Consider the following 26,113-nt stretch of genomic DNA (forward strand, 5'->3'; position numbering starts at 1 on the left):
TCTATGAGTATACTTTAGCTAGCAACTAATGCATGACAATTTGAAACTGCAGCCCTCAAAAAGGGGGTAGCATTTGAAACAGTTCAAGAATGCATAGGGACAGTTATTGCAGCTCAGCTGACATAGAATAATTCATTGACACCTAGGGAATCAGTCTGAAATCTTTCAGAAAAGCATATGCTGAATTCTGCGAACCCTAGGTATCAGAGGAAACTAGTCACTTTGTGCAGATTTTGCTTCTTCTTAACACCTTTTTGTTTGTTGTTCCTAAAACTRTTAAGTTTTTATGCAGAGACTATGGAGGTTTGTAAGAGCCAACAGAAAGACAGGAATAGCTTGTCTATTGCAGTCTTAACAGATTAAAGCTCTCAAGTGGGGGTAGGTAAGAAAGAGTTATCCAGATGTCCACAAAAGAAAAGTGGTACATCCAAATTTAATACTTAAAGCATGAGCAACATTAGAAGAAAAGCTATCAAGCAAGGGATCAACTGCAAGAGAAGGATGACAACCAGACATCATGAAGTAAAACAGAGTCCAAAACAAGGGGGAAAACACATGCAGAAGGAAACAAGAGGTGATGAAGAACTTTAACAGAAGTGTGCAGTGCAATTACTATATGTGATACTTGGAAATCAGAAAATAATTTTAAGTATATTTAACTGGGGGCTTTTGACCTATGTCTGAACTGCTACTGTTTGACAGGTTGTTAATATAGTTAGCTCAACCACTCCTTTCTTCCCAATGGCAAAATCACTATAACTATGGTCAAGCTGCTTTCTTTTCACAAAAGGCCTTCAAAGCTTTCTGCGTTCTGTGTAATATGAACGACAAATGTTGCCTCCGAGTCTGAGGTCATGTGAAAAGTCTTCTGTAAAACTGAAAAACATGGTAAGAATTGCTAGTTCATTATGATGCTGAAGAGAGTCGTATACACAAACAGATCAAAGTTGGACAATGATTTTGTTATCACCAATTAATTTATATATAACAAAATATGCATACTTATATATGAACACACAAAGCTGTGAATACAAAACAGAGGAGCCCAATAAGAGATAAACCATAATAATTGATGGCTGTGTCAATCTCATACTGTTGATGTCATTCTTTTGCACAGAAGGGGAGGAGTCCTAAATTTGCATCATATATGTAGAAAATTGACTAAAAGTAAGTTTCATCACCTTCATCAAATGCCTTTGACTTCCCTACTTTAGTAGCAACAAGATGAAAGTTTCCACTATAATCTTCTCACTTGTAATTTTGGGAAGCAGAGATAAAGATACTTCTATAATTATATAAAACACAGTACAATCGCAGTTATCTGTCTTCCTAATATTCAAAGAGAAAGATTAGTAAGTACATGAAGTTGAACGTGGAAATTACAGATTTCAAGAACAGTGGTAGTTTTATTCCACAAGGAATAACTGTGAGTCCTGTCCACCAGATAAAGCTCAGTCACTGTCTACCAAACATATTCTGGTGGCTTGTTGACTATCCTGTACTGGAAAAGCTTGTTTTTTCTATATCTCTTCCTAAAGTCACAAGTAGCCAGAGAAGAAAAAAAAAATCAGATGGTAATGAAGTGCTCTTAACAACTCAAAACATTCTACATGTGATTTAAGAATAGAAACAATTAAAATTCAAATGAAATTTTGCAATTGCCTTACACATAAAATTTAAAGAAACAAGTCTTGCATGGAATAAAATGGCAAAGATAAACAAACAGATATTTTCATAATATAAATCTGAAAGACACAGCAAGGCTTACTATACCACTGCTAAAAGCAACTGAACTGACAAAACTCCCCCACTCCAGCAGTAGCAATTGTACTTTAGTATTATCCAGTTTCACCTTGCTGTTGGGTTTTGCAACAGTAGCRTTAGTTACAGCATCACAGGTAGCAAGATTGGACTGGCTCCTGTCACTCAGTCAACAATCCCATTAGATAGTGGCAGCAAACAGCAGTACTGCTGTTGCTCAAATGCTAACCCAGCTTGTTAGGGTGACCCTTCAGCAAAAGGAAAAATGATCCAGAGAACAAGGAGTGAGCTGTATGTTGAATTTAATCCAGCAAACTGTTTGGACTCAACCTGATGCTATAGCTGCACTAGCTTTTCAAACTGCAAAGTCCATAAAAATATAACTTAATATTGTCTTTAAATGAGTTTGACCAGAAATCAGCGACTCCTTCACAGATTCACTGCTTCATACTAATAATGTTACACAAATGTTAAAACTTACCAATTGCAATCACAATTGTTTTACTTACATACCAAGAACTCCAGAGCTTTCTGTTTCCGAATGGGATCCATCCTGTAGGAACATAGGAAGAAAAATTCAAAGACTTCATACTACAGTATTTGCTGAATCATCCTGTACAAAACACTTTTTAATCTTTTATTCAACAACAAAAGGCAACTCAGAAAAGACAGTATTTTTAGGTCACAGCACTCAACATATAACTATAGGCGCTCAATAGACAGCAGTTAGGCAACAGTTACTACAAATACAACCACATTACTTTCATTATTGAGAAGAACACATTTCACTAAGCTACACAACAACTTTATATAGACAGGCATACTGATACTGGGAGTATTTCCAACTTCTACAACATTGCAGTGACAGCTGGATTAAGATTCTTGAATTCTCTTCCTTGAATCTACTTTGGACAACTGGACAGCCAGTCAGACACAGAAACTATAATTGCAAGGTCAAACAACATGCATCTGTTTTGATATGTGCTGCCTGAACATGATTCTTGAGAGACTGATATTTTGAAGTGCTGAAACACTCAAAAGGCAAGGAGCACTGAATCACTCCCAGATAAACAAGTCAAAAATGTTATGCTTTACAGCATTATGATATCACAAGACTCTTAATTCAAAGCATACTCTAAGTCCTAGAGCAAGAAAATCTAGCAAAGAAAGATTGATGCAAGAGAATTTTAAACTGATGCATCTGAAAAAGAGACAGTCATCTTCCCAAGAATCTAGACATCTGAGGCAGTGAAATACTTTAATAAGGCAAATAGCTCTGGACAGCATATTAGAACAAAGTAAAGGTGCACTGGTCAAACTGAAACAGATTGCAAAAATCTCATTAAACTTAATTTAAACCTGGAAATGTTTGCACACAGCAATTTGTATATTTTGTAAAAAGTTGGAGTTAGAATGGTCTTAACTCTCAACTAAAAACTTAAAAAGCAATAGTTCAGTTGAAATCAAGCCACAGTACAAAGACAATGTTCGATATAACTGCCTATACTTGAGAAATACTTCTGACTACAGGCACATCTTTCCAATGTTATGATAATAGCAGAGTCAAGAAAAGTCTCTACTTCAAAAAAATATTCAAACTATAGGCTGTAAAACAGCTAAATGTAGCAAGTCCTGGGTCATGCACATTGCCAAATTACCCCTTTATTTGAAAGGAAAGTTGTAACAAAGCTCAAACTCAGCATGCCTCAAATAGACGTAACATTGCATACTTGCCTTATGCCCTTGCGAGTCACCACTCAGGGTCTTGTCACAATTACTAATCTGCAATTCAGCTACCTGGTCAAATCATATTTAATCCCCTCTAAATCAAGATAACAATAGTCTGGAGGTTTCCAGGCAAGAAAAACCCCAACTTTACAAAACAACCTACAAAGCTTCTTTCATTGGTCATTATTTCTGGTGCATTAAAGTCCTAAGCAGGTATCCTTATTGGGCTTTCTTTCTGTTTTCCCTCCTGAATGCTAACAATTCTCTCCATACCTAAAAGAGCCATCATTTCTAGGCTTTCCTTACTCAGATTCAGCCTTATCTTAAAAAAGGCCAGGTGCCAACCTCCAGCTAACACAGTATGTGTCCAGCCTTAATTCTGAAAAAGCAGCTAATTACTACAGTACGTATCAGATTGCAAAGTGTTATCTCTGGCACCAAGATAAAAATAGAGCAGTTCTCTATATTCATGCCAAATGCTATTCAGGATAGAGAGTTATTTTGGGCTTTGAGTTAGAATAAAAAAGGGTTTTTAATCATTAGATGTATCATAAGATTTAAAGCAAACTCTCAGCATAAAACATTTGATCTGAAAAAAAGCAACACAGAAGTAGATATTGCAGCTTAGCTTGGGCCTTAGCTGGCCTGCATACATTTGGGTCTCAGACTCTGTCATTTTGAACTAGAATTATGAAAGCTCAAAAGGATGAACATCCTGGAGTGTTTATTTGTGCAACAAACACAAAGCTCTGGTCATTAAGCCAGATATTTGGTTTCCTAAAATGGGATTTATAGAATGAGAATCGTAGAATCACAGAATTGGTAAGGTTGGAAGGGACCTCTGGAGATCATCTAGTCCAACCCCCCTGCTCAAGCAGGGTCACCTAGAGCATGTCAGAMAGGATCGCATCCAGGCAGGTTCTGAATATCTCCAGAGAAGGAGACTTCACAACCTCCCTGGGCAACCTGTTAGAGGGCTCTGTCACTCTCACAATGAAGAAATTCCTCCTCACATTCAGGCGGAACTTCTTGTRTCTCAGTTTGTGTCTGTTGCCTCTTGTCCTGTCTCATGGGACAACTGAAAAGAGTTTGTCCTCGTCCCCTTGACACCCTCCCTTCAGATACTTACAGACATTGATAAGATCCCCCCCTCAGTCTTCTCTTCCCCAGGCTGAAGAGGCCCAGCCATGTCAGCCGTTCCTCATAGGGCAGATGCTCCAGCCCTCTGAYCATCTTTGCAGCTCTATGCTGGACTCTCTCCAGTAGCTCCATGTCTCTCTTGTACTGGGSAGCCCAGAACTGGACACAGCACTTGAGATGAGGCTTCACCAGGGGTGAGTAAAGAGGGAGGATCACCTCCCTCGACCTGCTGGCAACACTCTTCCTAATGCACCCAAGGACACCATTGGCCTTCTTAGCCACAAGGGCACACTGCTGGCTCATAGTCAACTTGTCATACACCAGCATTCCCAGGCCCCTCCCCACAGAGCTGCCTTCCAGCAGGTCAGCCCCCAGCTTGTACTGGTGCCTAGGGTTATTCCTCCCTAGGAGCAGGACTCTGCACTTGCCCTTGTTGAACCTCATGAGGTTCCTCTCCACCCAGCTCTCCAGCCTGTCCAGGTCTCTGTGAATGGCAGCACAGCCCTCAGGTGTGTCAGCCACTCCTCCCAGCTTGGTATCATCAGCAGACTTGCTGAGGAGGCAGTCTGTCCCCTCATCCAGGTCATTGATGAAAAAGTTGAACAGGATGGGACCTAATACTGAGCCCTCGGGGACTCCACTACCCACAAGCCTCCAACTATACTCCACGCCACTGATGACGATCCTCTGAGCTCTGCCATTCAGCCAGTTCTCCATCAACCTCACTGTCCGCTCATCTAACCCCCACTTCCTGAGCTTTTCTAGGAGGATGTTATGGGAGACAGTGTCAAAAGCGTTGCTGAAGTCAAGGTACACAACATCCACTGCTCTCCCCTCATCTCCCCAGCCAGTCATTCCATCACAGAAGGCTATCAGATTGGTTAAGCAGGATTTCCCCTTGGTGAATTCATGTTGGCTACTCCTGATCACCTTTTTGTCCTCAATATGTCTAGAGATGACATCCAGAATGAGCTGTTCCATCATCTTTCCAGGGATGGAGGTGAAGTTGGCTGGCCTGTAGTTGCCTGGGTCCTCCTTCTTGCCCTCCTTGAAGACTGGAGTGACATTGGTTTTCTTCCAGTCCTCAGGCACCTCTCCAGTTCTCCAAGACCTTTCAAAGATAATGGAGAGAGGCTTGGCAATAACATCTGCCAGTTCCCTCAGTACTCATGGGTGCATCCCATCTGGGCCCATGGATTTGTGGATGTCTAGCCTGCCCAGGTCTCTAATCCTATCCTCCTCAACCAAAGGAAAGTCTTCCTTTCTCCAGACTTTCTCCCTCACATCTAGGGTGCAGGATTCATGAGGGCTGCCMTTAGCAGTGAAGACTGAAGCAAAGAAGGCATTCAGTAATTCTGCCTTCTCTGTACCCCTTGTCACCAGGGCCCCCGCCCCATTCAGTAGCGGGCCCACATTTTCCCTAGTCCTCCTCTTGCTGCTGATGTATTTGAAGAAGCCCTTCCTATTGTCCTTGACATCCCCTGCCAGACTCAATTCCAAATGGGCCTTAGCCTCCCTTGCAGCATTTCTACATGCTCTGACTGCATTCCTATAATTCTCCCAAGTAGCCTGTCCCCTCTTCCACATTCTGTGGACTTTCTTCTGTCTGTATTTGACCAGGAGCTCCTTGCTCACCCATGCAGGTCTCCTGCCCCTTTTGCTGCACTTCTTACTCATAGGGATGCATTGCTCTTGAGCTTGCAGGAAGTGATGTTTGAATATTAGCCAGCTCTCACAGACCCCCCTTCTTTCTAGGGCCTTAATCCATGGGATTCTTCCAATTAGGTTTCTGAAGAGCCCAAAGTCCACTCTCCTGAAGTCCAGGGTTGCAATCCTGCTTGGATCCTGCAGGATCCTGAACTCCACCATCTCGTGGTCACTGCAGTCAAGGCTGCCCCCAAACTTCACATCTCTAACCAGTCCCTCTCTGTTGGTAAGGACAAGGTCCAGCAGGACACCCTTTCTTGTAGGCCCCTCCACCATTTGCAACAAGAAGTTGTCATTAATGCATTGCAGGAGCCTCCTGGACTGTTTGTGCATTGCTGTGTAGTCCCTCCAGCCGATGTCAGGGTGGTTGAAGTCCCTCATGAGAACCAGGGCCTGTGATCATGAGGCTACCTCCACCTGTCTATGGAAGGCCTCATCGACTTTCTCTTCCTGGTCAGGTGGCCTGTAGCAGACACCCACAACAGTGTCCCCCATGCTAGCCCGCCATTTGATTTTCACTCATAAGCTCTCATCTGCCTCCTTCTCCTCCCTGCCTAGGCAGAGCTCAATGCATTCCAGTTGTTCTCTCACATATGGAGCAACTCCAGCACCTCGCCTTCCTGGCCTGTTTCTCCTAAAAAGCACATATCCACCCATGGCAGCATTCCAGTCATGTGAGCTATCCCACCATGTCTCCAAGATTGCAACAATATCATGGCCCTGTGATTGCACACAGATCTCCAGCTCCTCCTGTTTGTTCCCCATGCTGYGTGCGTTGGTGTACAGGCATTTTAAAGAGGTGGTTATGCCTGCAGGTTCCCAGGAAGGGTGTACAGGGGTAGCCCATAGCCATGTCCCAAACGCACATCCCCAGCTGCATGTATCYGTTGGAGACCCCCCAACCCAACTTGTGTTTTGTTGTTTTCCCTATCTGTATGACACCTGGCCTTCCTGGCCTTCCCCCTCCTACCTCTTGGGCTGAACATGGAAAGAAGTGTACAGAAAAGTTAAAGGCACCTTATAAAGGTATCTTTAAAGAAAAGTTACCTTTACAAGGTAGTGGCTGCTTTTTATTTTTTCCCCATTTTCCCAAAACTAAGTATTCTTATCTTAATATACTGGTAATGATTAACCCATGCTGCTCTTGTTTTGTATGCTCTTGTTTTGTTAAGTTTCATTACTTTCACCTACATACATACTACAAAATTTTCTCCTGAAATCCCCACCAGGTAAAACACATTAGAGCCTTCACTGGTATCAGATGTATCAGATTATCAGGAAGAAAAACTATGTCTAAAGTTTGAAAGTGTCTCAGGGAAAATCCCCGCAATCTCATATTTTCTTAAATTGTTTCATTTATATTCAGCTACCTGGTCTCTGCATTCATACTTCCCCACAGTACACAGACTGAAGCAGGAAGACCTAACATGACAATAYAACAGTCAGACTTCTTCTGACATACTCTTAAGTACATAATAAATTATCCAAACAAGTTAGAATAACAGTTACATTCATTTTGCCGTTTAATACTGCCAGTTTAGGTTCATTAATAACAGTATTCCATCTTAGTATACTTTCCTTTTGTAACATTACTGCTTTAAGTAATACAAAAAATCCTTTCCCCCAACACAGGATACTAAATACCTACATGAATATCACAAAAGCATAGAACAATTTTTTTTGAAAAAAAAATGTGTTTTTATACTGTTATCAGAAGGCATCATTCTGATTATTTTGATTAGTATTTCATATAAGCAGTTCCAGTGTGATAGGTGTTCAATAGCTAGAAAACTTCTAGTCTAAACGCTTAGATTATAAATACAGTCCCACAGACAATTCACTAAATCATTAAATTACATGCAGAATAGGAAGCCTGCTTGCTTTTATGCAGGCTTTCTTTCCCTTGCTCTACTTGACCCTCAAATCCATACACACAAACCTACTACAAGTTAGCTGTCTCAGCATTCTGTAAATTGCAGCATTCAAAATTAGAACAAATCTGAAAGTTTAACTTGAACTACGTATGTCCATGCAATTCCTATTTTTGAAATGAGGAGATTTTGCTTACTCAAGGCAAATATAATATGTTATATAACCATTAGTTTACTCCTTTTTCTGTTTACTATTAGGAATACATTGTGTTTGCACAGCACTGCTCCAGAAGGAGGTTGCAATGCAGCTTGCCTTAATGTAGTTGAGGTTTACTCATATGGTTAAATTAAAAATAAATAAATAAATAATCAACAGCTCCCAAAGATAGCAGATTTTTTTTAAAGGCATTTGCAGGTAGTTGTGATAATCTCAGGTAAAAATAACAATTAGGATCTTGATGACACACTCTAATCCTCAGTGGCAGTTTTGTATGAAAGCAACATTTAAGTTTTACATGTTTACCAGCTGCATAGCTATGTAATTCTGTTAGCAATGTGAATTATACTTCTTACCTAAGTATCTCAAAACTGAAACACTATAGTATTTTACCTTAAAACATATTAGATAGACTAGAAAAACAGACTGACACATGAGCTGAAAATGAGCTGAACTGTCAGACTCAAAGGACAGTGATAAACAGCATAACTTCTTGTTGGTGACCAGTAACAAGCTGAGTACCCCAGGGACAGATTCCAGTGCCCATAACAAATAACATCTTCATCAGTAACTTGGCTGAGGATGCATAGACTACCCTCAGCAAATTCACAGACACTACTAATTATGCGTATTAAACTGATGTCAAACATTTGGTTAAGAACCACCTCGGGAACACTGAGGATTAAAAAACCTCTAGAAACTTAACAAGGAGAAGCATAGAGTTCTGCACCTGGAATAACCCCCACAGATCAGCACAGAATGGGATCTGACTGGCTGAGCTACACTGCTCTTAAAAAGACAGGTATGATGGATGCTAAGCTGAGTATCAGCCAAAAGCATATCTCCTCATAAACAAGTCAAACCATGGWCGGGGATACCTTGGGTAGAGCACAGGCAGCAGACTTAGGAACATTTTTATCCTTCACCATTTGGTGCTTGTGAGGCTGTCTCGTTTCAGCCCTCCTTATCCCTCCAGCTCAAATAGAGAAACCAGAGAAGGTTCAGCAGAAGGACTACCAAGGCAAATAATAAAGGGCAAATAACTTAGAAGACATTAGGGAGTTGGGCTTGTCTATTCTGCAGAAGTAGTGATCTAGTAATAGCCCAAGGCTACCTGAAGGCAGCTACAATGATGAGTCAAAGCATTTGGGGCAGTGGCTAACAGCATTAAAAAAAAAACAGCAACAACCAGAAATGGTTGCTTAGGAGGCACAGATTAGGTGTTAGAACAGAGATCTCCTTTGAGACAGGGGAACAATAGACTGGCTTACACACAATTTGCAAATTGTACAGAAAATATACAGAATTAAGAATATCCATGCTTTTCATGCTCCTTTGAAAGACTTCACTACTTGATTCGATAAATACAGTATAATTGTTGTTTGGGCTAACCACATATGTATGGAAACTACAGTTTCCGTAACAGGAAACTACAAAGAGTAGAAAAATTTATCAACTCTTTAAAATGAAAAGCAAAGGCCAAGCAATCAGCTAGGCAAATCCAGAATTTATTCTCATATTCAGTGACAAAACAACGGAAGGAGTGCCTGGATCCATTGGCTCTTGAGGGATAACTACATATTCAAAATATCTGCAGAACTTCAAGCTCTCTTGCACACGTACTACCAGCTATACAGATAATTCTGCATTGTGGTCTCCAAAATGAAAATTGAATTGTAGTCTCTGAAMAGTCTCTCAGGTGGAAAGCTTTTCTACCTGTAAAAATGAAACACAACACACCACTAAAACAATACGAATCAACCTGATCAGCCTCCTCACAACAATTGCTTAGCAAATTGGCTTCCTGTGTCTAAACCTTCAGTGTATTCCATATGGACAAAGTAGAATAAAGGAGACATCATTAGAATGAATAGTTGTTTTTATAATCGTTTCATATTAGATGTAAAAAGGTGTTGACTGYTTCAACATGATTACGCAGGTTTAGCAGTTTCTGGACTAAAGCACATGCTACAAAGCTTTTGATATGTAATGTATCAGGAAACTTCCTACAACACTCAGACTTTTCCAAGAGGAGTCAGCTCTATCTTGTTTAACAGTTTCATATCAAAACTCTTCCCTGTAATAATCAGATATTTGACTCTACAGGTAGAAAATTTTAACTCTTCATGTTCTGCAACATCTATCACAGATGAGAGTTCTAAATCCATGATTTTTCTGGAGATGCAGTGGTCATAATGAGCATATGCTCTTAACTTGAATCTCCATGGAATGCTAAATTTATAGTGCGTTAAACAATGTCTTTTTCTAAAGATGTAGGTCTTTGCAAAAGATTCCTGTACCCCACCACTCTGCCTTTTTACAGTCTTGCTGCCACTTCTGGACTCCTATTTAATGCTTTCTCCCCAAGCATCCTTTACATTTTTCCTCCAGAACAAGGCTTTATGGTCCTGACATAGTAATCTCTTCAGAAATCACGTTTAAGAAGATTACATTCATCGCCTATTCGGAGAGGAAATACAAAAAAATCCATAGAAATCTGTTTTCCACTAAAAACTCCAGTCCTTGGTCAAACAAATCTATTGATATATTGTTGCTAAGGGATAAATATAATTCTAGAGTGTATTTAGAGGAGACCTACATTTCTTCAAAACTTTTGCAGAATTTCTTACGAGCAGTCCCATTACCAATTGTTCTAGTTAGATTCCCGGGGGCCAAACATCCAGTCTGGCAAGCCAGCACAAACTCTCTCTCTCTCTCTCTCACACACACACACACACTCTTCAGTAGCAAGCAGTTTATCAGTAGATACTTACAAACAGACTTACCCGATGGTAATCTTGAGAAGGACCACTCCAACGCTTGTCCYGATCGTCTGCATGATGAGAGAGAAAGTTGGCAGGCACAATCTTTTGGGGCGTTCTGAAGGAGGCAACGTGGTCCTCTGTTGTGTAGCAGCCTCCCCCTCCTTCGAAAAACCTCCGGTATATATGATTATTTGCGGTAGGTGGGAGTCCCGGCACATGGGGCCAGCAAGTGCAGGGAGTCTAGCCCAACTCCGCCCTGGTTGCATAACCGGGCTGTGATACTGCGCACACGTGCAGACTTATTTTGGGGGCCACATTTGACTTTGGGGGCCACTATTTCATTACTCTTCAACTTCTGACCTTCATGTTGACTGCTTCTCATGGTTATTCTGTAGCTGGAAGCCACAGAATCCATATGTAACCAACTGCTGTTCTTTCTCACAGATTTCCAAGAAATTTCCAAGTAACTTGTTAGTTACTTATTTGTATTCCGCTTAACACAGCGGTATTGTTCTAGGCACTAAAAAGTTACAACACAGACCATTCCCACCAAGTATCATGTAGTACTGATACACCAATGTCCCCCAAAACAGAACATTTGCATGCAGTGTTCATGCCTGCTGAGGCAAAACAGGACAGAATGACACTTTAATTATATGCCTTGCACCGATACTCTTGTGGTCATCATCAGACAACCATAGCAGATAATGAAGCCTAGGTAAACAGACTCTGATCAGTACTATTTCCTGAATCTTTCTCCTGTACTGATTCTTCTGTATCCAGTAAGTGGTGAGTTCAGCCTGCAACACTTCAGCAGAGGATTAACAACATCTTCCTCTCCGAGCAGATGCCTATTTTCATCAAACAGTCTGGTTCAAAACAGATGAGAGGTTCAAAAGTTACTGGGGAACAGATGACAAAGTACAGCATATTTCTTTAAGTCTTGTTTCTTCAGAGAGCAGGCTAAAAAGATGAACTAGAAGTGAAAAGCTCACTTCTTGTGATAATCAACTGTATGTCTATCTTGGGTTTTCATTTTCACATTGACTGAGTAGGAAATACTGATAAAAATCCATCAGCTTTTTCTGCACTGAGAAAGAGGATAAGCTCAGGACTTTCATAGTTGCTTCAGACTTGAAGATACATAAACTGCTTGTGACAGATGAATGAATTTCGACCTCTTGCAGCTAAAACATACATGAGATTTCACAACTTTAAGTGAAGAATTAAAAATAACTGAAAACAACAATGATGCAATTTTTCAGCGTAATTCCAAAAAAAATGCAGTCACGTTAACACCAGTACTAATATTTAACCTCCAACAAGCATCCACCTTTCAACCTGCCTGAATCTTATCTATAAGTTTACAATCCTTCATTAGATAAACTCAAGAAAGATTGAGAGTAGTCAAAATAATGCAGTAGGCATGCATTGACTCTAAAGAGTGAAACAGAAGGAAAATACACTGCAGCTTTGCTATGAAAAAAAAATTCAGTGTTTTTTCACTTTAAAGGGGAGAAATAGAAATTGCTATGGAAGTTAACTAGGAAATAAAAAGAAACAATCACAAAACCAAAAGAACTTCTTGCATCAGCAAGAACTGTTTTGCAGGCATGAAAAATATCAGGTGCTGTACACTTCCTTTGGATCAACAGAGAACAATAATGGGGGGGGGGGAGGGGAAGTGTTTGAAAAGAATGGAATCATTGTCTTGAATAAGAGTCAATACTATTAAGCAACTGCTTAGCCAACAGATAATAGAACGCTACTACTCAGTCTTAAAAACTGAGAGGTGGGGAGACACCTTTCATATACAACTGAAAAAAAGGGTACACAWATACTTGAGAAGACAGTATTGTGCTTAGTCTTCAGTGTTCCAAGAAAAATAAAATGTCATCAGGAAAACACCAGAGCTGGCACCCACAGCAATACAAACAATCTGATCACAATAATCCTATGTTACAGAGGAAAGCATGGACAACTGATTATGCCTCAAAACTTTGTTGACTGAGAAAGTGAAATTAAAGAATTTGACTGTCAGTCAATCAGGAGTCAAAAACTCTCTTCTCAGATTCACAGAAAGTTGCCTACCTATTTAAATACAATCAAAGACAGTAAAATTACAAGTTATTATTGAGATATTTCAAACACAGAACCATATGGTATGTAGTTACGCCTACTAAACTGTTGTATGCAATTAGGAAACGACATTACCACACATTAAAAAAAAAAAAAAATCAAAATCCAAATAACTATTTTTAGTTTACAAATGCAAATACGGTTCAATACTAACYGAAATAGAAGTCAGTTATGTGAACTTTGAAAACAGAAAGTTTTTTTTAAATCACCTACACTCAAATCTGAAGTTTCAATTTTTTCCACTTCCTGCAACATCTGTATAATTTAAACATTAACCTACAGCTAGCACACTTAAGCAAGCTTACCATTACTGTTACTGTACTTTTCAGCAGTTACACGTTGTACAAAACAGTTATGAGATTATTACCTCAGAATTTTTTCTTAAGACTTTTCAAGCAAATTGGTGTTACAGAGCTACCAATGAGTTACATAAGCACTTGAAGACATGCAAAATCAATTACTCAGTTTTACAAGAATTACAGATTTATGACTAAATTTGCATATATGCACACAAAATGGGAAAAGGTTACCTTTCTATGCTTTGCACCRCAATAGTGTGACTGAAGACTTACAGAACTCATACATGGAGCTTTACAAACCTAAAAAGATAAATGGAAAACACATCTTGAGTTCTGCTGTAACTGCTCAACTACAAGATATTTGTAAGAACTGGAAACAAATCATTGTCTACAGCAAGAAACTCAGAACTCTCAAGGTTTTCTTTTGCTTAAACAGCACAAGTTACATGAAATTTAGAATAGCACACCACAAATATGACCAGAAATAGCATGCATCATGCATCATAGCATGCATCATGCAAATGATACTTGAATATGTATCTTTAAAAATAACAAGTGGTATGAACCTTTTAAGAGCCTCTCCTTTACTCCTCCCTACAGTTTTTGGATTCTTAGGTTTCTAAACATCTCTACACTGGAAAGCTAACAGAAAGCATACAATGTTTAGGAGGGAATTAGGAGGCTTTGGAGAGACAGAGCAATATCCTAGAATCAATGTAACCACATTCATTGTTGTATCACAGGGATCAGAGAAACAATATAGGAAGTCATCTGCATTCCATCAGGAATAACAGACATGCATATAGAGTCAGGACAATTAATATAAGAAGACATAGATCTACAGGTATATCTTACTATCTTCAACTAAAGCACACTTGTACTGTCTACTTTTGATCTACTGCCCCACATATTTAATAGGCCAGACAAAACCTACCATAATAATATATGATTTACAAAAATATAACATATTACAACTCAGAGTTTCATCCTCCACAGAGGAGGAAACCTTTAAAATTGCCATAAAAACTTAAGAGATTTGAAAGCTAGCAAATAAGGACCGTAATACTGCATTTATGACACCTCAAGAATAAAGTGAATTCTCCGCATCTTAGATAACKAACATTTACAAAGGCTGGCCATTAACAGCATCTCTCAAGTACAAGTTTGCCGCACTGCTGCTAAGTTAGTTCTGCATAAATTTCTATACGCATAATCTTCAATACTACAAGAAAGATATCAATATATTTACTCACTTTACAATATTATATATATTTTTTCAGATTCCGGTTTAGCATCTTCTGGTTTAACCTCATTTACAGCGCTCATCCTGCAAAACTGGTCCACTGTATAGAGGAAAAAAGGAAAGCCCGCTTCTTGTTTACATACCACTTTTCATAAACAACTCGGGGACAGAGAGGGAAGAAGCGTTACTCGGATGAACGACATAAAGCGGGATTTTCCTTTCTCAACGCTCTTCTGGGGGAAACATAAGCTCTTTCATCACTAGCATACCCTTATGACCTCAAGCCCCTCACGTCTGCTTTTCTTAAAACACTTCACGGAAACGCTGGAGAAAAAGAACCCGCCCCTCAGGGAGCACCACTCACCTGCCGCGCACACCCCCCGTGCTGGTGCCTCCCCTCGCGAGTCTCTGAAGAGGCCGAGGTAATTTTGAGCCCATCTCACCCGCTGCACCCCACCGCCTGCTTCAGCGGGCGACCAGGTACGCCGAGCCACGTACACCTAACACCGAGTCCCCGGGGGAGCCAGCAAACTTAGCCAGACCCCTGGAAGCGCGCACGCAGCAACAGCCAGAACCTCCTGCCGTCACTTCCGCTTTCTAAGAGCGCCAACGCGACATCAGAGCGCTAATACGTCGAAACTGAGGCGCTTGCAGGAGCGTACTCCCCCACCACGTGATACTGGCCTGTCGTGATAGCCAGTAGGAGGAAGCTTACACGTCCCAGCTAATCAGACGCGGGGGAAGCCGAGGGACGGTGATTCTTTAAGGCGCTCCGCTCGCCGCGCTGTTTTTGTTTTGTTTTGTTTTGTTTTGGGGGGTGGGGTGAGATTTAGGGCAGTTACTCGCTGCGTCTGTCTGTCTGTCTCGGTCTGCAGCAGTGCTTGAGCATGTCCAGTGGTAAACTTCTGTCTTCGTACTGGGGGCTAGCGTTGTAAAAGACAGAGGAAAATGTAATCTTGCACGGTTTTAWTTTAAATGCAAATATTTATTTTAAAGTGTTTTCACTTTACATTTCAGACTAGTAATAAATGTAAAATATAATTTAAGAAATACACTTGAAAGTTCCTTCTAAAAGCAGAGTGAGGAAGCAGTACGAAAAAAAGCATAAAAGTGCACCGAGCTTAACAAAATTCCAAAATACAAAATCCACATTTTACTACGTTTCAATTAACCTGCTATTGATACATTTTGAAGTCTATTATAATTGTTGTATACAAAGCAGCATATTTGATAGAGGTTAGGCTACACATTGTGAAAACAGCTGTTACTCATTTTGCCCTCTCAGGAGTTGTTCGATTCACCAGCCCGAAGTAGACATTTACGGTAAAATTTTGTGTGCCTGCTATCTGCTTGCATAGATAGATTAGCTTTAAAAGTAGTATGCTTGCCTGAATTGCATGCATAAATGCACACATTATATGTACAAATTGTTGCTTTTTCAAATAATGTTGATGTAGTTTTGTTCTCTTCAGAAAAGTGCCATTAAATTTGGGATCATACAATCAATACCCTTTTGATGAAAAAAGCAGTTATATGCAAAATGTTGGCAGATCTCCATGCACTTTTTATATGATCTTGTCTTCCATTGTGTTACTTCAGGCGGTCTAAACACAAAAGAATTTGTCAGTACTTACTTGCAGAACTAAACTGCTGGTGATAAGGCAGTTTCTTGGCAGGATAGCCTCCTCAGGAGAGTATATTCCACTAGCAAAGTGACTATAAAGCACAGCTGAAGTTACTTTAAGGCTTTTTTCAGTACCTGTTTTGTTAGAGGAGTGGGGGAAGTGGGGGGATTGCACTTTAGCATAACATTACTCTTTTGCAAAACTTTAAAGTAGAAATAATGCTATAGAGTGAGAAAGCAGAAAAGAGAGAGGACAGAAAGTACCATACTATAAAATTACAAACGTAGAAGAGGTGGAGGGAGAAAAAGGAAGAGCTTTTAGATAGACATGACCAGCCTTAGGGAAGAAAATGTTCTTTAGTTATGTTAAGAAGCTGCTTAGGTGTGAGGAAGAACCCTTCCAGCAGAAGAGGGAAGGTTATTGAGTATACAAAGGATGAATCTTTTTATTTATGATGACAGTAGAATGGAGATTGAATACTAAGAAATGAGATAACTTTTAACATTTTCAAGTGTTTCTGTTGAAAGATTAAAAAGAAGTGTTGCTGGTTGCCTCTTAAAAAATATCCTTATCTCGTGTTTTAAATGAAGGGAATACTTGGATGATGAAAAAGAAGAAAAATGAAGTGCAGAGGGGAGAATAATAGGATAAAGAACGGAGAAAGCAGGGTGTGACTTACAAAGAGGAAGAAAAGTGGCAGAATTTTTATGACACCCTTCTGTGCAAGATGGGAAGCTAGAACAAAACTTTGCAGTAGCCTTTTAATTAATTAAATAAATTGATGAGAATAGCTAAGTAGCTGATCTTCTTTCTGTTAAGTTTTTTTGTATTTTCCTCATGCTTAGTMTTTGGAATAGCATAATTCTGCCAATATAAATATGCAACTGGAAGTTTTTATTGTTATGCAGCTGTCAGTGGAGCCCTATTGCACCTAGGAAATCATGTGCAGGCTGCAGGGTTAGAACACTAGCTGGATGATTCAGCAAAAATGACCAACAGCAGAATAGTTACTGCAGACGTTGATTTTTTTTAATTATTTTTAAAAATATTTCCAAGACTAACCCTGCAAATGGAACAGAAGCGTTTCATGCATCCTAGAATGATGTTTTCTGTCTGAGAGATACAACTTAGTGTCAAATTACCTCAAAACTTGTTTTCAAGAAATTCTTTTCAGCTGAAGAGCTGTACTTTCAAATTTGCAGAAAAAAACAGAGACATGATTTTAGATTACAGAATTACTGGCAATAGGTGGAGAAGAAAATGTCACAGAATGCATATGGCTTGACAGCAGTAAATCTCAGGGTGATTCCCCCTTCTCACTCACCCCTCCAAAAAATCTTAACAATCTTCTTTTACTTCTAACAACCCTCCACCCAAAAAAGCCAAAACACAAACAAGTGCACTGATCTCCATTTGATTAAAAAAATATATTAGTACTTTGTGTTTTTAATATATTTTTCCGCAGATTGTTGTTGCCACTAGAGACCTCTGCAACCCCCAAAACTGTCTCCTCATGGATTCAATGCGCACGCGTAATAATATGTAAAAATATAAGCAAATTCATGGAAAGGTAATGAATGCCCAAATTAATTCCAAGAATTGTAATGAATATGTATGAGGGGTATCAGACATAATCTCAATGAATCATAGTCTTGAGGGGGTGTGGACATGGGCAGAGAAGATTAGACCTTTTAACTATTTCAGCTGAAACATCATACGTTGTTAAGACAAATTAATGGCTTTTGTGAAATAACTACAATAGATGGGGTTGTCTTACTTAAGTTCAAATATAACTTCAAAACAAGGAGTTAAGAAAGGCTTCTAGACAGTAGAAGCAGATTTTATCCCACAGAATATTCCTTGCCTCAGCTTGGTGCCCTCCATCTAAATATTTTAAGTGCTAGGAATATCATTTCAACATGCCCTGTCAATCTCGATACCATATCAAAGTTCAACACAGTCTTTTCAGTCTTACTGAATTTGCTGATGCATAAATGTCAGCCCTCCCTATGCCATCCAGGGGAGGCTGAGTTCTAAGGATCTTAAGAATGTATCATTCTATTCTAATGAAAGGCAATTAAACTATACATTGCATTACCGTATTACAAGCAGGTAGTAGGAAGTAAGTCTTTCCTACGAAGAATTTAGGAACAGTCCTTTGATTCATTCATCCTCCTAGAAGTAAGTTACATCTCATATAGCAGATTAAATTCCATTTTGAGTAGAAGCGTCAGTTGCTGTTACGTGCTGAACCGTATAAAACATGACTGTTTTGGTTGGGAGCATGAGAAAAATCACTCCAACTGACATGCACCAGATTTTGCTATTTAAATCTGCAAACTGAGGATCAACCAAAATCAGTCCACCCCTTGCACACTGCTAGCACACTCCAGAATTTCAAAACAATGCTCTATTTTGGCGTCCAAAAGGTCTAAAGTACAAATATATTGCAAGACAGGTAGCTCAGCTGGGAGAAYGTTAGACTGAGCTCTAAAGGTCCCTRGTTCAAGCCTGGGCTTTAGCAAGTGGGGTGGTCCTTGTTGCTTCCTCCTGGCATTTAGGGGAGAGGGATAGTGTAGTGATTATCACATCTGCTTTACACGCTGAAGGTCCTGGTTCAAGCACCAGTGGAACCAGCAGCAGGAAATCTTTGGGACTAGATGATCTAAAGAGGTCCCTTCCAAAGTTAATGATTCTGTGATTATCTACAGTGGAGAGATGCCCCAGTTTCAGCCACTGGCGTAACTGCATCCCAGCAAACCTTAGAGGAAGCAGAAAGATACACTCTTTGTACTGTACAAGTTTACTCCTCAGATTACGACAGGTTCTCAGGTAAAAATAATGGATTACAGTGGTGTACCTCATTTGGAAAGGCACTTGTATGGTGCTCAGCAGCTGTCCACTGACAGCTAGAATTAGGCCAAGTTCGCAGTGAAGACAAGGCCTTACACAAGCTTTAGCACTGATAGTCTCTGCTGTTCATGGATTAAGTAACTCTTAGAGGGAGATACATTTTCAGGGATTTTAGACCTGTTCACCTTCCATACTGAAAAAAAAAATCAAACTAAAACCCCAAATTAAGGTGTTAATATTGTCTCAACCTCTGGAGAGTTCATAGCTTAAGAAATTTGAAAGCTATCATTAGTCAGATATTGCAAAGTATCAGCACATACTGCAAAAAGAAAGACATTTCCTTTAGCCTGAATACTCCTGAGTTCAAATCAGGCAAGCATTTGACTAGGTTTTGCTTCTGTGAGAAGATTTTTTTTTTCCACTGTTAAAAATAAATGCATTGGGAGGTTCCTAAAATAGACTTTAGGGCAGTGCTTGGGGGATGCAAATATGAGTTCATTAAGCATAAAAGCTAAACATCATAAGCCCTACTTCTCAGTGTTTTGAAGGTTTTAAAAATAATACCAAAGCAACAATAACCATTCGGAAAAAGTGAAAATTTAAAACAACTACTCTGTCTGTCACACTACTTACTGATTGGTTTTCATGGGTTCATTAATGTCTGCATACAAAGAGGTTTTAAAAACTTGATCTGTGACAATTTAACAAAATACAATACAATGTCAGCTACCAGTTCAGACTCGATCCAGGGCACATTCTGTGCACAGAAAGATATGAGAATGAAGGAATTATATCTGTATATTAAAAACAGATAGCAAGAGATTATTTTTTTTTGCTTTAGTTTTCTCTGTTCCTTCCAAGTGGTGCAATATACTAAGTGCTTACAAGAAACTGATCTTTGTTTACTAGCAGCAGTGGTTAGTGATTGTCCAAAAAGAAGAGAAGCTATCAATCTTTTCGTAAACCCAGTTCTTAGACAACTGCTGCATGTATGTGATAACTTAGATTAGAAGAAATTCCATTGATAAATAACATTTTTTTCGTATGAGACCTGAAATAAAAACTTAGCAGCAAAATAAATGGAGCAAATTCAAATGTCATACATAAGATAAGTTACATTGTATTTTTCTTGGATCAGACTTTATGGAAACATAAGGAAGCTAACTTGAGAACATTTACACAGGGAGTAGCCAGCAGATGACATCTTGTTTTAAGCTATACATTCATTCATCCTCCTAGAAGGAAGTTACATCTCATATAGCAGATTAGATTCCATTTTGTGCAGAAGCTTCAGCTGCTCTTACAGATTAAAATGTGTAAAACAACTGGTTTTGTTGGGAGCATGAGAAAAATCACTGCAACTGACCTATATCAAAAAAGCCTTAAAGTAGATTCCATTATAAAATAGCCTTTATTCTGTATAGGAAAGATCTTTAAAGAACTTCTGATGTTACTAAAAGCTACTTCTGCCCTGGAGAGAAAAGTCTTGCTGGTATAGTTCTCCCACTGTAGTTATGCCACAAAGTATCTATATGCACAGATAAGAAATTCAGTGGCACAGTCCTCTGTTAAGTTGCACCTGGTATGATCATTTATATCTGTGCAAAATGGCATCAGCATTTCCAGATGAAGATGCTAGTGTTCTACTGTAAATTTACATTTACATGTAAATGATTACAGAATGTGCAAGGTAGTACTAAAGCAGGCCAGGCATTCTAATTCAGAGAGGTGTCACAGTGAGTCCAACAGTAATTACATGAACAACTTTTTAGCAGTTACGTTGGCATGTCCTCCACTTGACCCCAGCCATCTATCCCCATGCTACACTGACTCCACGCTATCCACCTCTGCTGGGCTAGCACATGTATGTAGCTGCACAGCAATTGGATTGCAGAATGTAACATGATTCATGACACGACTTTATGAGCTCCTGTGCTGTCACAGAAGAGGGTATGACACAGAGAAATAAGCTGAATATTGCTTATTGAACTATGCTGAATATTGAACTATGGCCTTAAAAGAGGTAGTCTGTAAGAGTCTAGAAAGCTCTTATTTTTGCAGATAATGGATCAACAATTGAGAGATTTTGCAACCCCACTGATTTATGACAATATCAGCCAACAGTAATATACAGTTTAGTTGCCTACAATTATTTGTGTGATTGAGCTTAAATTTATGTAATACAAACACTGATAGACCAACTTGCAGTGTAAATTTCACTCTCTCAGTCTCATCTCTGAAAGGGGTCTGATGTTACATTATAGCTACTGGTAAGAATATTAGAACAAGAATATGAGGGTTGTCTCAAATAAGAGGCAGCATGTAGCAAACAGGGAGCAGATTTACTTCAGACAGAAACAAGACTTTCTCATGAGTTAGGTAATGATCAGATGAACTAGTGCAGATCTGAGCGACAGTAAGATGTTATTACCCTTGCTGCCCACTCCTGCCTTTCTGCAGGGAATTTCTGCAGGACAGTCATGAAAAGGTACATGTATAAGTTATCTCAACCATTTCAGTGTAAAGTGCAGTTTTTCAGATAAAACAATTGTTCATACGCACTTAACTGACATGCAGGGAAAGTATATATTTCTGCCAACTCTAACAGACAGGCTGTAATCTGTATCAAAGAGAGACAGTCTTGGAGAAGAGCAGTCTCCTGGCTGCCACTCCCTCTGCTACCACACAACTGCTCTCCTGCCTGAGAACTATGCTTATGCCATCTATTTATAGCATTAAGGAGAAGTTTATGCCACTCTGCTGGCAGGTAAAGCTGTGCCCTCAGTGGGTAGCAGATACAAAAATGCGCCTTCTTTTAAAAAGCACATATATATCTAAGCTTTTTTAAAACATGTTTTTTTTATATGTAAAGGTGATGTGAAGTTGAAATAGTGCAATTTTAAAACAAAAATTAGTGCAGACATTAAACAAAAACATAACAGATCTGGGAGGGAGTAAGCTCTTAGCAGAAATATTTTGTTATCTAGGACAAAGGATAACATGGATCCGTTTTCAAAAGCACCAGCATARTTGGTTCTCAGTGAGATGAACATTTTCTTTGGGGACTGAAAGTGGGAAGCTTTTAAAAATAGCTAATTTTAGTGTGGGACTTCTGATATCAGGTATTTCCTTTGCTACTATTAAAAGTGAGAAAAATAACCAAGGAAATATTTTCTTACGTACATTTAACAGCAGTTTGTATCTCATTTATAGAAGTGGATAACATCCCATTATTCGGTCTTTCAAACAGCAACATGAAAGGCCAATAGAATGGAAAAATATGTGTACTAAAACATTACCATTGTCAGGGAAACTAGGGAAACTTCCACTTAATTTTATGAAAATCACTTGATTTTAAATTAATGCTAACCTTTAAATTAAGAAGTTGTTTGAGAAACCCTTGCCTGTTGTGAGTAATTTTAAGATAAAGGAATAGCTGATGCTTCTTATTGGAGTAGTTACAAATAGAAATACAAAGACTCCTAAGGAAACTTCTTGCCATGTAGAAGACCATAAACTTTTGTCTTTGCACAGAGGCATCACATCAGCTTGGGAGTGGCATGGGGGATGGGAGAGAACAAAGGCAAGAAAAGGAAATAGCTAGACCTTGTAAAGCCATTCAGATTTACTGTAGACAAGAGAAGGAGAATGATAAAGGCAAATTAGCAGGTACACCTGTGCATTGATTAATGATTATTTTTCTGTATCTGAGATTTTATCTCTCAGCCTTTCCAAAAATCACTGAGAGAATGACAGTGCATAGGAGTGTGTGTGTATGTCTGTATTTTTTACATACACATACATGCACATACGTAAGTAAAACTTTTCCACTGGCTTTTAAATTTTAGTAACTCATTTAACCCAACTAGAAGAGAATCTACAACTTGTTTTAATGTTATAAATATTCCAAATATTATAAAATCTACTGTAAAAATGTACATTCAGTTGTTCTATGAGGTACAGCACCTGCTAATGTATTTTCAGAGAAACTCATATGTACTCGATTCTGTCCATTATTGGACAATGGTGGAGAATCCAGGGGCTCACGCTTGATTGCTTGAACCAAGCAGGGATTTTTGAATTCGCATTGCATTTTAAAAATCTCATTATTCTGCTCTTTCTCTTCCACTGAATTTGTGCTATAGAACTGATTGTAGCATTCGGTATGTGGTAAGTCAGGCAAGCTTTCCAAACATGCCGAGCTTGGAGGGCAAAATGGAGCCATCTCCTTGCTCCATAAGCCCTTGCAAGATCTGTTCAGATTTAGGTTGTTGGGATGATTTGTTACAATGCATTGCCAATTATGTGGTGTATAAACACAGTGCCTTGGTTTCTGACAAGGAGAAACTTGCTCACGGAGGTCCGGTTCTGTTTTAAGGTGTACTATATTGGGATAACTAAACAGCTGCTTTCCCACTGTGACATTCTCATCCAACCAGGCTCGGTTTTGTGATGTCAAGTAGTTACCAGCAATGTTTTCAGAATCAGAATTGTACTCTGTTTTGATAGGTGTATCCAATGGAAACACTGCATCACAGGGAGATTCTGAGGGTATTAATGATCTCTGTAATTTCAGATGATTTGTAGGACTGTTCTCCACAGATCGTTGTTGTAAGCCTGAGTAAGACTGGCAGCTTTCTGCACTCCCCCAGTAGGAAGGGCAAGTTGATGTGAAACTTAAGAAACTTTGGTCTCTGTTATAGAATGATCCAACTCTTCTGCTTGAACATGTATTCATTCGTTGATTTGTAGAAGAAGAGTTTGAGTTTCTTAGAGTCCAGCTGCTGTTTGTGGTGCAGTTGTTTTGAAAACCTAAAACTGATGTATTAGAACTGGGAGGTTCCTCTAGCATAAAGCACTCACCATTTGTATTAGGTTCAAACTTCACTTTTATATTATCTTGTTCATTTTTTACTGCTGTCCAGTTAAGATGCTTCAATTGGCCCAGAGTTTCAATGGCACTGTTGTAAGAAAGTCTTTCCAGGTTTCCTTTCAAACTGGCAAAACTGCTTGGTATCTTCAGTTGTTTATCTTCTTCCCTTTCAGTAACAGTAGAGAAAATGAGTCAGTCAGAGGTTTCTAAATGAGTATTTTCTGTGACACAAATGGAGTGGTTTGACATACATCACCAGTGATACTTTGTCATTAACTTAATATGAGATTCTCACGCTGTGGTCCACATAACCTTTAAATTTATTCAAGAGAGAAAAAGGAGTGGGCATGCATTTGGGTATGAATGCACAATTCTTTTTCTGGCATTGTTTCATTTAAATTAAAACATGCATCTTTTCATTTTGGGCACACATTTCACAAAAACATACATATTACGGTGCTTTATGGTAACTACCTTACACTTTCATTTTTTAATTAAAAATATATCTAACAAGGAATCATTAGGAAACTTAAGAACTTTCTGATTAAAGTGACTTGACTGAGAACTATGGGGATCCCATATTTTGAGAGCACAGGGTTAGTTGAGAGGGAAGAAAATGCCTAAGTGTCCAGAATAATCATTAGTAATCATTAAATTAGTAAGACAGGGTCAATGTTACAAAGCCTCATTCTGTATGGGAGCAAGAAGTAGTATCAGAGTAAGAAACTTGTCAAGAAAATTTGAAGAATTAATCACGGTTTCAGGAGGCATTTTTATTAGTTCATTATCAGAACCTGTTTTCTTGGGTATGGACTCAATGTGTAAGAATTTCCAGTAGAGGGAGTCCATGTTGTTAGAAAGAGAGAATGTTCCATTGTAATAGATGTGCACAAAGCAAACAGACTATTTTCCCTCTTTTTCTCCATGAGATATTAAATATTTTCACCCTTCTGCTAAATATTATTGAAGTGTGATAGTCTTGAATGTATCAAATGAGACTAGTTCACTGCTGAACTAGCTTCACAGGAAATAGTCTAACTGGAAAACAATGGATTGGGCAAAATGAAAAAGCAACAGACGCTTAGATCCCAAATGAAGAATTCTGCAGTGAAATAGTATCTAATGAAAATTTTCAAAAGAGTGTATGTTTCCAGGAAGACATTTTAACACAGAAATATTTTTGAAGACAAAAACAATAGGGGGCAAAATGCAAAGCACTGAGCATCTACTGCAGACTGTCAGGAGGACAGAACTGAGTAAAATCTTCATGGCCAACTCTTGTAGCACTTCAGTCTACAGGTCTATCAAACACAAGGAAAGAATTCTAACTGTTCTGAGGGTAAAAATTTAACTAAATAAGCACCAAAGAGGATGTTTAATTACACAGAAAACAATTTAGAAATAGACTTGAATAGAAGAAACAGCCACTTTTGATCTGCTTCTTAACATAAAAGTTCATTCCCTTACATGGAAAGATAATGTTTCTACCATGACAATAAAGTTAAAGAGTTCCACCACCTTCAGGTAGGAGGTCTTTTACTATTCACATAAATCCTAGGAGATACACTGTCTGCAAAAGTTAACTACTTAGAACTTCTAAGTTGTGCAAGAAAATCAAAACATTCTAGTAATCAAGCATTTTGGTTTTGAAATACTCTGTTTTAAAATATTTATGTTTAACTGTAGAAAAAAAAAGTAGAAAGAAAGCATTTAGGATTATAACAGCCATTTCATATGATCCAAGACAAAAATGTATGCAGGAGATGTCAAAATTTCTCCGTTTTTCCATTTATTAAGTAAACCAAGCTCTTCTCACACAGTTCTTGTCTTAGGCCACTACAATCCTTTTAAAAATTCCAAACATAAAGAATACACTTCATTTTTCATGAAAT

At 38.9% G+C, this 26,113-nt stretch overlaps 2 protein-coding genes across 5 annotated transcripts in view; both read right to left on the minus strand.

Moving 5' to 3' along the window:
• LOC146592629 (uncharacterized) overlaps window positions 1–15,499 on the minus strand; it is a 33,473-nt gene extending 17,974 nt beyond the window's left edge. The window contains exons 1-5 of one of the 3 annotated variants that reach the window (XM_085310703.1): window positions 15,235–15,491; window positions 14,881–14,970; window positions 13,859–13,927; window positions 11,211–12,376; window positions 2,275–2,314 (exon numbers count right to left, since the gene is read on the minus strand). In XM_085310703.1, the coding sequence (XP_085166829.1) occupies window positions 2,275–2,314; window positions 11,211–11,455 (285 nt within the window). In that variant the 5' untranslated portion in view covers window positions 11,456–12,376; window positions 13,859–13,927; window positions 14,881–14,970; window positions 15,235–15,491. Of the gene's footprint in view, window positions 1–2,274; window positions 2,315–11,210; window positions 12,377–13,858; window positions 13,928–14,880; window positions 14,971–15,234 lie in introns of all 3 variants that reach the window. The other 2 variants (XR_014896543.1, XM_085310704.1) reach the window with 2 other exon arrangements.
• A 6,756-nt stretch (window positions 15,500–22,255) lies between these two features.
• The window catches only part of AHRR (aryl hydrocarbon receptor repressor), a 95,662-nt gene continuing 91,804 nt past the window's right edge, over window positions 22,256–26,113 (minus strand). For both annotated transcript variants that reach the window (XM_085310692.1, XM_085310693.1), the window contains exon 11: window positions 22,256–24,387. In XM_085310692.1, the coding sequence (XP_085166818.1) occupies window positions 23,271–24,387 (1,117 nt within the window). In that variant the 3' untranslated portion in view covers window positions 22,256–23,270. The remainder of the gene's footprint in view (window positions 24,388–26,113) is intronic.

This window comes from Rhea americana, unplaced genomic scaffold (assembly GCF_003343005.1).
Source record: "Rhea americana isolate MKP2758 unplaced genomic scaffold, rheAme1 scaffold_323, whole genome shotgun sequence".
Taxonomy (NCBI): domain Eukaryota; kingdom Metazoa; phylum Chordata; class Aves; order Rheiformes; family Rheidae; genus Rhea; species Rhea americana.